General features: G+C 42.5%; 1 protein-coding gene across 3 annotated transcripts; it reads right to left on the bottom strand.

Annotated features, from left to right (window-relative positions):
- Nucleotides 1–2,574: 2,574 nt before the first annotated feature.
- Nucleotides 2,575–10,180, bottom strand: PDP1 (pyruvate dehydrogenase phosphatase catalytic subunit 1). Of its 3 annotated transcripts, XM_079299751.1 has the most exons (3): nucleotides 10,015–10,180; nucleotides 9,591–9,625; nucleotides 2,575–6,533 (listed from the first exon to the last, which is right to left on the bottom strand). In XM_079299751.1, exons 2-3 carry the CDS (start codon nucleotides 9,619–9,621, stop codon nucleotides 4,882–4,884), a joined length of 1,683 nt encoding a protein of 560 aa, XP_079155877.1. In that variant the 5' UTR covers nucleotides 9,622–9,625; nucleotides 10,015–10,180; the 3' UTR covers nucleotides 2,575–4,881. The 3 variants fall into 3 exon arrangements, with proteins under 3 accessions (XP_079155877.1, XP_079155878.1, XP_079155876.1); XM_079299752.1 differs by lacking the exon at nucleotides 9,591–9,625 and having other exon boundaries at nucleotides 10,015–10,177; XM_079299750.1 differs by lacking the exon at nucleotides 10,015–10,180 and having other exon boundaries at nucleotides 9,591–9,783.
- Nucleotides 10,181–10,876: the final 696 nt, after the last annotated feature.

The raw sequence follows: 10,876 nt of genomic DNA, 5'->3' as shown, positions 1-10,876 counted from the left end.
TATAGGCATGGAACGGGCTGAACAACTACTGAGCCCCCACAGCATGCACTGAACACAGCTCTACCACCTGCAACAGGTTCTTCAACACCCACGATGCAGCACACATGCAGAAATACCAAAGTCCAGCATCTTAAGAAAAAGCTGGTAAGGGATATATGCCCATTAGTGACAGTGCTTGCACATACACAGGAATACACTAAGCTTTGCAGGGACATTTGAGCTACTTCCAGAGTAGCAGGGTGGCAGCTGCACTAATGTAGCATGCTGTACAAGTGAATACTCTGCTTTTTAGCAGGAGTAATAAAACCCTATCAAACACTGCTGTGCTACAGCTAGGTCTTCTGTACAGCTGCCAGATTTTGTTAAGGCAGAGATTCAATTTCTTTTCCCCCCCTCTAGAAGAGGCTGCTACCAGGGAAGCAACATTTATTCCTCTCCAAGTTGCCTAAACCTGGGACCACTAACTAATCACTATTAGCCATTTTAATCAACTTGCACAAAATCCTGGAAAATAGTATTCTTATTATCCCAGCTGTTGCACCACCACAGTGGGCAAAGTACTAGGGATGAGCAACAGGAAAGCCTGCAGAATTAATGACTATAAGCTTATAGAAATGATGACAGACTCATCTCATTAATATACAGAGCTTTTGAATGAAACTATGCTTCATGCATGGCTGTGTGTCAGCTCATAAGTGCTTTCCTGTTAACATCAACAATCTCCCCACTTACTATACATTTTTCCCGTCTTTCAGCATCACGTGACACAACACATGATGTCCAAACAGACAGCCCTAACTGGATTATTTTTGCAATTAAGATGTGAGGCAATACATTAAAGGCTACTCTACACATTTTGGAAATTAAATCAGAGCAGTTTACGATGCTATGAAAATAGTTTGGTATTCACAAGTTTTATTAAAGAGGATTTTCTATCTAGGAAATAAAGTCTGTAAAGCAAGCATGTTTTTTCTGTTCAGAGAAAGATTTGCCACGAAGGCAGTGAAGAGCTTGCTGCATAAAACATCCCCTGAAATCTGGAAGATTGATTATTTACTTATCCAGACTAGGAACTATAACAGATATATACTTTGCAGTTATTTTCATCTTTTTTTCCTTCAACACAGAAGGATATAGGGAGAACAATCCTAAAACAATCTGGTACAAGGTTGTCCTTATTTTTTGAGCTAGAGAACACTCAGTCTACTCCTATTATTTGTTAAGTTAAAAAAATCCAAAAAAAAAAAAAAAAAACCCAACCAAAAAAACCACCCTAACTTCTTATTAATTGCCACAAACAAAGTACCAGCTTATCATGGTATATACTAAATGGTGCCTGTATTTTCTTAGGCTGTTTTATGTAATCCTGGAAACTTTCATTACTTGATTAGGTGGGTCATTTGCAAGAAATGCAGTTTCAGAACACTTGCACACAGATCAACACATGAGGTAAGATGTTTGGGTTTTTTTTTACCCTCAGTCTTTTCAGAACAGATAGGAACAGACCATTTATTTATACATCTGAGATTGCTTTTCATTTTGCACACAATGCTCTTGCCAATTTATACTTGATTTATGATCCAGTTAGGAAAGTCAGATTATCCTTTCCCCTGATCCAGAAATTTATTGTTAATACTCACAAGCAGCAAATAAAACTGAAGGTGTAACCAGCATTGTAGCAATTGCACTCAAAATAAAACCACCATGTCATGAACTTGTCACCAAACCACCATGTCACTAGTGTGAGCAATTAATACTGAAACCTGGCAAGGAAGTTTTGGAGTACAACTCTACATGAGCTTCAATTAGAAACACTCTTTGTACAACTGACATGGGCTGTGCTTGGCATTCAGATGGATGGGATGCAAATACAATACAAATAAAACTGAACACAAGAGAACAGTTAACAGAGCCTTAAATTGAAGCACAGATAACATATCTCCCACTCATATGGTATTACTGTTGAACTGACACCAATTCACCTAGAACAGTTTTAAAGATTTAAACAAATCTTGCATTGACTATGATTCAGCCATCCTCCATAGCTGAACCAGCTATCTGCAGCCATGAAATCCTCATTTGAAAAAGTAATCCCAGCATCACCCTTACATACACAATATCTGTACTTTCCACAATGCAGCAATTCTGGTAGACAAGCCAAAGGTGTCCTCAGCCTGTGGCACAAGAGCTGTTTTCTGTTTAACTTGCCATCAGCTTGTTCTTGTCCCAATTTAATCTGCACATATTTTACACTGTTTATGAAATACTGTATTGCTTGATACAGAGTACAGCTTTAAGATCTGAAATGATGCTGCTTCCTCAGCAGCACTGCCCTGAAGGTACCCAAGAACTGCTGGGAGCTGCACACGGTGCTATTAATGGAAGGATGTGAGCTTTGCTGTCTGGAGGAGGCAGCACCAGCATGCCTGATGCAGGGTGGCACTGAAGTACTCTGAAGTTAAATTCTGTTACCATTTATACTTGCCCATCTGATATATTCATAACAGGATGACATAAAAGAACAAAGAGCTAGCAGAACAGATAGCAATTCAACATCAATTCAATACACATGGATTTCTGCATAATTGATCATTTTATTGGAGTCTGTTAAAAGATGTTTGTTCAGATCACCTGTTCAGCAGGCAGTTATGCTGCTTCTGTTCACTGAATACATACTGAGCAAGTCTCCAAGCAATACATAAATATAGACTGACCCCATACTTAAGTATCTTTACTACAAAAAAACAGCTTCTCTTCAATAAAAGTTGTATCCACGGGACCAATGTGCATTTCTTCTAGCTATGACTTGTACCAAATCTGTATCAACAATCATAGGTTAAATACATTAATGCATGTTAATAGAGCTTTAACAGTAAAAAAAAGTAAGAAAGTTAAATACTGCAACAGCTGAGATACATACTGCATTCAAATGATAGAGCACAGTCTATTGACCTAGTTAATGACACAGTCACCAAAACACAACATACAGAAGCAATGTCAACAGCCAGTACTTGTCTAAGCATTTTTGAGTTCCTTTTCCTTCAAATAAAGAAGGGTTGTGTACATCTTGAATGTGAACTTAGGCATCATTAACCTTACAGCAATATTGATGCTGATAGTTAAGGTTAGGTAGAGACATACTAAAGCTGCAGGCCACTGAGTACACATAGCATTTGTGAGTTTGAGTAGCCAATGTTTACTATAGGACAGGTTCATTGTTCAAACTAAGTGCACCCTATGTAACAGTAGCATTAATTGGCAAGACATATTTGGTAGAAAATGCCACTTTAGAAACCTAGCATATTTCAGTTAATTGAGTAAAGTGTTGATTTAACTAGCTATGATAAAGGCTAAGGAAGTATTTTAACAAACACCTTAGTAAAGTGAAATAAGCTGACCTATTATTGTTCTCCAAAACCCAGGAATAAACTTAAATGTGTTCTCTCAGTCATCAAGGACTAGTATTTCAGCAGGCATTTCAATCTTTAACCTAAGGGCAGTTAAAATAAATCCATATACAATGCAACATACCTCAAATAGCTGTAATGATGACCAATTAGCTGTCAGTCTCTACTTTTACCCTTACAATCCCAACAATTTTGGCACACAAGTATAGCAAATCTTTTAAGCTCAAATTCAACCATTCCAAGCCAGAGAGACCCATTTCAGAGACTGCTCTGTGATAAGTGCTCTGGACTGTAAAAACATGCATATACTAGCTGCCCAGAAACACAACTAAAAGAAATTGCTAGAAATAGCCACTGAACATACACATGCATGCCAGTGAGTTTCCCAATTAAAATGCTATTTACAAGTCATACTTCAATTTTTTTGCAATTTGTAGTTTTTAACCAAACTTACACATTTGAGTTCAGAGAAGGATATATAATGCGACCTTTTGAAATATCCAATGTGAAAATGAGTGCAAGTTACAAAGCTACAGAGAGGTTAGCAATGATTTCCTGATCCTTTCAGGTGAAAATTATTTACTAGATAAGCAATGCCAGGGAGAAGTGGAGTACTATGTAGGACAGGAAGGAACCTTCAGGAAAGCAAACACAGCCTTAACCAACAATACTGACTTTTCAAAAAGTCTGAAAGTTTCTTTATACTGAAAACTGAAGTCATCTGGTATCTTGCCACATGTTGTAATGTGTTATTGCCCTACAAGTTGTGCAGAAACCCACAGCCAAGTATTAATGCACAAGAAATTTAGAAATTACTGTGCACAAGATATGATTAAGCTGTAACAGAATCTCAGGTATTGATTATGGCTTAGACCTGCTTTGAAAGTCAACACTTAGACAAATATCCTTATGTGAATGACATTGTCCATATGAAAGTGAGACAACTTTGTTACACTGAAGACTTCCATGGTTAAAGTGACCTTCTGCTGAGAAGAAACAATAGACAATATATTCACAGATAACCATTGCAAGACTTAGCCCTGTAAAAAATTCAACAATACTTTTTACTTATCTTTTCCTAAAATGTATTTATTTGCAGATATTTTATAAGCACGCTGTTCCTTGAACAGCTAGATCTTTGATAGTTAATTCTTTATCCTACTTCCTCCCTCATCCAAATTTGCCAAATTCAAGACATTGTTCTAGCAGCATTCATGAAATCAATAGTGCAAAGTTGTTATAAAAAACTTTTCCCAAGCTAGGACATCCTCTTCAAGTTTTGTATTGGGTCAATAGCACTTCCCACATTTTTAGAGCTCTGGAGAAAGGCAGGAACAATAGATATGCTGAATCTTACAAATGAACAATAATTTGCCAAAGGCTTTTTAAAATTCCATTTTTGGGTGGATTTTTTTACTTTGCTGCTCATACTGGCCCTTGTTACAACTTTGGTAACTAGTTCACTGCATTTAATTCACAACTCCTCATCTTGATATGCACCTATAACATGTGAATTGAACTGCACCACAATAATAGTAATGTCATCTCTATACATTCGAGCCAGCTCTTCTGGAAGACTAAGCATCTTGGACAGTCGCTCATGATCCACAGTTCCAAACTCATTGTTACCCACTGCATGACGTATCAGGTGAGTTGCTGCATTCTGATCTTCAAATACTGAAGAGATTCTTGCTCTCCTTTCTGTTAAGAGCCCATGCATCTGTCCCAAAGTTACCTTATAGCCACCAACAGCTATAGGTTGTTGGTGGTGAACACCTGTGAGGTACTCCCCCACAATTCTAGCCACATCTTGCCTGTGCATTGTCTCCCACAGCCCATCTGTGGCCAAAACCAGGAACTTATCCTGTGGCCGTAACCTGTGATGTATGACTTCTGGTTCAGCTGTGAGGTATGGGGGAGTGTGATAGTTTGGAGGAATAAACTTTGTATATTCATTGTCATTCAGCTGATCTGGGCCAGATTCTACTACTCTCTTCTGCAGTTCAATACTCCATTTAAATTTCACATCACCAAAAGCTCTGAAAGGCATCAAGAGACCCAAGAGACGATCTTGTTTCACAAGACTTTTCTCTTCAGATTTTGGATGCTCCATTTTCACACGTTCCACTTCACGTTCATTTTGTGCATTGTGGTCATAGGACAAATTAACTGCAGACCAAGATCCATCTTCTTCTTGAACACCAAGCATTGCTCTACTATCACCTGTGTTTGCAATGTGCAAGTCGACACCATCCACATGGGCTACGCAGGCAGTTGCGCCAGAAAATGCTACTCGCAGTACTAGGTAGTTGAGAAAAGAATTTGGATCTCCTACTTGAGCTTCCAAAGAAATATCATTATCAAGCCTCTTGAAGGCATTAATTAAAGCTTCTCTCACATCAGTAGTCTCTCCACTGTTGAGATCAATCAGCTCCTGCCAGTAAGTTCTTAGACTGTTGAAGTAAAGCTTGGAAGCCTCTTTGCTAAAATAATCATTGGGATGCTTGTGCCACTGTAGAATGGGCAACAGAGCTCGGCCACTCTCCACAGCATTTTCTATTTCAAGTAAAGTCTCATGAGGTAACAAAGAGACAGCAATGTAGTAAAACAGTCTTTCACTGACAGCTTGGGCACAAGCACAGCCTGCATGGCCATCAAACACACCCAGAAGCATCCCTCTTGTCTGTAAACAAGTGGCAGCACTCCTCCGGTCCTCTATCGGAGCATTAGCAGGCAACTGGTTGCTATCGAAGCCAAGAACAGAACTTACATTTTTACCATCAAATTCTGGGACTTTGAAACTGTATTCATTTGCCTTCAGAATGCTGTTGACCTGTGAAGGAGTGAGGTAAAACCTCTGCGGTGTAGAAGCGTAATCCCTTGTGTGAATAAAGTGATTAAAGTGCTCCTTTGGCCTGTAGAGTGCCGCAAATTTCTTCTGCGGTGCATATCTGAAGTGACTGTGAGCAAAATGGGATGACAAACAACACAGATGTCTATGGTGGCAGTAACACGCAGTACTGCCTATTCTGCTAATCTCACAGTTACGAATCAATGGGAACAGATGAGCTGGTGCTGGCATGGCATCAGACAACAATGGCAGCCTGGAGCTTCGGACTGGAATTGCTGAAAGACAAGAGAACAACTGCGCTTAGCGGGATAGCTAACAGATTCCCCCCCCCCCCCCCCCCACCAGAATTCTGAGTTAAGATGTTTACAGGTCCTAACCAAGCTGCTTAACATATGGAGTTCACAGCTTCAGAGGAGCTGACAAAGAAAGGCATTGCGAGTTTCTTGTTTATAGAAACTATGCTGGGCTGTAACAAAAAAGCTATACCATGGTTCAGCACAGGTATTTTAGCTCTTATACCCACTCAGATAGCAGGCAGGAAGTGAAAGCATCATCCAGACAGTCAACGAAGCTTCAAACAACTTAGCACAATGGTTAGCATGAAACATTCTACAGAACTGCCACAGGACTTTTACAGATATTTGCTTTCCTGGTGATTTCACAGCTGACAGACAGATATGGTACACAAGAAAACTTTCTATAAGGCTGAAAAAGAAAAAGCACCTAACAGGAAAACTCAAGAAACAACACAACTCTGAGATGACATACAATGAAGATGGTTTAAACAGCAGAAGCAAGAAGTAGGTGATAGAGAACTGATATTCTTTATGCAATCAAAAGTCAGTAGCAGGTTTTGTTTCTTTCCCCTCCTTTCATATATAAAGCCTCAAACTTGTGTTACATATACAAAACAGCCACAGCAGTCTATGCAGCAATTTCCTAGCATGAGATATAAGTACAAGAGGTCGAAAGGAAATAGAGCTTTCCAACAGCTATTCCATCCCAGTACATTTTAAGATTATAAAACACTTTAAAAAGCTAGTTAGTTGAAGGCCTATATTCAAATTGTTTGCTTCCACAGCTAGAATAGAGGCTTTGCACTCTAGAGCTAGTTCAGTTTTAAGATAAACCACTAGTATCTGAAAAAATATTCTATTGGTACTTACCACATCTAAAAGCATTTCTTATTTTTCACTTCCCTGAAGATAGAGTATGGCATAGCATACTCCTTTTCTCCATTTACATACCAAATCACAATATTAGTGAGAATGCCTCTCAAAAGCCTTATTCACTATGTCTTGTTATAAGGAAGTCTTTTACAGAGAGACAATTCCAGAGTGTAAATGGAGTTGAATTGTGCCTTGTGCAAAGTACACATATTTAAGGCAAATGCAGTTTTCCCTTTTATGATCAAGTTTCCTGGAAAAAGCTTCTTCTCAGAAAAGACCATTAGAAGGCTTACTGCAGTTGTAAGTACTAATCTGTCAGCACTGTTAGATGTCAAATTGTTTTACTGAAGAAATGAATATTGCTGCATTATGCTTCAGTCATTAAATGGATTTTTTTTATTTTAGCCAAGCAGGTATACCAGTATTTCAGATGAGACTCAATCCCAATAAAATGGGCAACAAACTCCAATGCTCAGTCTAAAGACTCAGGCAATGTAGGAGAAATTGCATTCCATTAGCTTTCCATAGCTTCAGCCATGATTCTGATCACGTGGGCCAGCAGGTGAAGTGTCCATTCTCCTTGTTTCAAGAAAGGGAAGCAAGCCATACTCTTCCCTCCAAGCTTGTTTGTTCTTTTTAAGTAAACCACAGCAGAGCCCATTTCTCTGTTACATGACATGTAAGTGCTGAAAGCACAGTAGAGTTCATGTTGCTGTCACTCTGCTGACTCCCTAGTACTAATGAACTGTACATCAACAAAAACCCTCCTGAGTCTCCCACTGACAGCTGAAGATTGAAGCTTTCTGTTGTGCTGGTACCAGGAAGAGCTCACACTGTAGTCCAGACACAGAAGCAGTGAATTGGCTGAAGCTTCCAGATGCATACTGAATTTATGTTAGCCATTTGCATCTCCAGGCCAGGCTGGACATGCACACAGCATGACAGCAGTAGACTGCAACTCCAAATATAGATTTTAAATTCTATTCACTGCCTTCTAATTATATGAGAGCTATTTTGGTAACAGTTATGTATATTTCTTCATGTGACATTTAAAAGCAACAATTTTGCTTAAGGTTCTATGGATGTGCCTGGCCTACAGCAGGACCTGAGCTTCAGAACTCGTCTCCCATTAGACTCCACCTGGATCAAGCTGTCCTGGCTGCTCAGCATTTGTGTTCAGTGCTGACCCACAGTGGTGCCTCAACTGTTCTGACAGTTTTGTTGGTCCATGATGAAGCAAAAATACAAATTGCTGCTGTAACAGTTCTGCAGTGCCACCAGATAATATTTTTATGATTTTTAATCATTAGTTCATCAAGTGTTACATGAAATCCAAGAGGAAGTAGTAAAAAGTTGGCCTCAAATTTTCCATGGCTCATATCATTTACAGTAGATCTATGGCAGCTTAACTGATCAGTCTGTTTCACATACCAGCTTCAATAATTCCACGTTGATTAAGTAAATGCCTAATTCCAAGCATCCAAATCTGAACTGAAATTAAAGTGTCTCCCACTTACCCCCACAACACAGCTGCCACAAGTATAACCAGAAACTCCAGCTGCCCTTTAAATTATTAAGATCCCAAGATCATGGTTGATCAAAAGATGGCAGAGAAGAAGTAAAAAGCAAGACTACTTGACTTGAAGTCTACTTTAAGACTGATTTGACAACAGTTCAAACAAGATTTGTGAAGATTTTAAAATCAATCCAGTGTAAGTAACTCTCCAAGCCCAAAGCAGGGTACAAGTGCTATTTTTCAAACTGTAAATATATGACCAATATAGATGGCCAGATGGTCAACTTATGGCTTTTGTACTACTACACTAAAAAAAAAACCCACAAAAATATTCCACCTTTCTTTAATAAAGGCTCATTATAGCCATACTATTAGGGCTAACAGACACTGCACAGACAGATTCCTCCAAAACACTGTGCCAAAGACACCCATGGCTTCAGGGAAAAGCACTCACTCGGGGTGCCTTTCCTACACCTGACAGACCTGAACGAGCCAGCTGGAAAGAACAGGGAGGAGGAATAAGAAGCATTCAACACAGCAGCACCGTTAATCCTTCTCTCCGGCCTCAGACACAGCCCCGCCTTGCAGCCCCTTCCCGGCTCCCATCCGACCCCCGAGCCCGTCGCTCCACGGAGGGAGATACATACCGATCCGCCTGGGCCCAGGACATACACACATTCTCCTGTCACAACATGAAGCCGCCAACATCCACAAAGCAGAAGCCCGGGGGGCGGGGGAAGAAGCAAGGCAGAGAGTTTGTTAGAGAAGACGTAGAGCTCCGGCACGGAGATGGGACGGCAGACAGGAGGAGACACGCACACACAGCCCTTCTGCGGGCGCCCGGCGATGGGAGCGAGCCAGCTCCGCAGGGGCCGCCGAACCCGCCGAGCCCCGCCGGCCCCGCTCTCCCTCCCGGCAGGGCGAGGGGCAGGGCCCGCTCTCGCTGCGCGCCGCCGGGCGGACAGCGCTGCCCGCTCAGGCGCTGCGCGGCCCCGACATGGCCGCCCCTCCCCAGCCGCCCGCCTCCGGCACGACCACCGCCTCCTCCCTCCGCCCGTCCCGGGCACAGACCTGCGCCTTTCCCGGGCGGCTCAGGGAGACGGGGAAAGGACCGTGCGGCACAGGAAAGGAAGCGAGCTGGCGGACAGGACCGCACAACGGCAAACGCACCCGCCGCTCCAAAAAACCCCCCAACTGCCGCTGCCTCACGCCCGCGGCCGCCGCGCCTTTATAAAGGGCCCTGCGGCGCGCGGCGCGCCGCCCATTGGCTGCTGAGGAGGGCAAGGCGGGCACGTGACGCGGAGGCTGAGGGAGCGCGCGGGGGGCGGGGGAGGAGGGGGCGCTGCGTGCGCGCGCACCGCGCAGGGGCGGGAAGGGGCGGCGGCGCGCGCTGTGTCCGTGCCCCCCCCCCGAGTGTCGTGAGGGCGGGGAGGGCCCCGCGGAGCCCATGGCAGGGGACATGGGGCCGCGGCCTTTCCCCTGCAGTGCTACCGCAGTGTCTTTAACAGGTACGAAGCACGTTAACTCCGCCAGAGACCGCTAACGTCTGTCCCCTCAGCCAGGCACCGCGCTGTCGGTTGGGGGGAGTAAGCCCCCTACACTCATTTGGACAGGAGTCAGTCACACAACTTCTGACTATTATGGAGACCGAATATGGGAAATATTTTGTGGTCTAAATTTTGTAAGGTGTTGGTATTTACTCTGAAATCCTTTTAAAGAGTGGTGCTTTTTGGCTTTCCCCCCCCTTCCCACCCCCCAAGAAATGTTGGAGTTGACTTGCAGTCAAGCATGTTAACTCCGCAAGAGACCACTGAAGCTTGTGCTGAAACGTGCGGGGTTTATTATTATTATTATTTTAATTATTAGTTTTTCCCGTGGTGTTTTGTCTGGTGCAGCATCCCTCCAGGCAGCGCAGGCTGCAGCGGAGTGCCCG

This window comes from Erithacus rubecula (assembly GCF_903797595.1).
Source record: "Erithacus rubecula genome assembly, chromosome: 3".
Taxonomy (NCBI): Eukaryota; Metazoa; Chordata; class Aves; order Passeriformes; family Muscicapidae; genus Erithacus; species Erithacus rubecula.
Note: the sequence above shows the minus strand (reverse complement) of the source record. Positions and strands in the feature narration are given on the sequence as shown.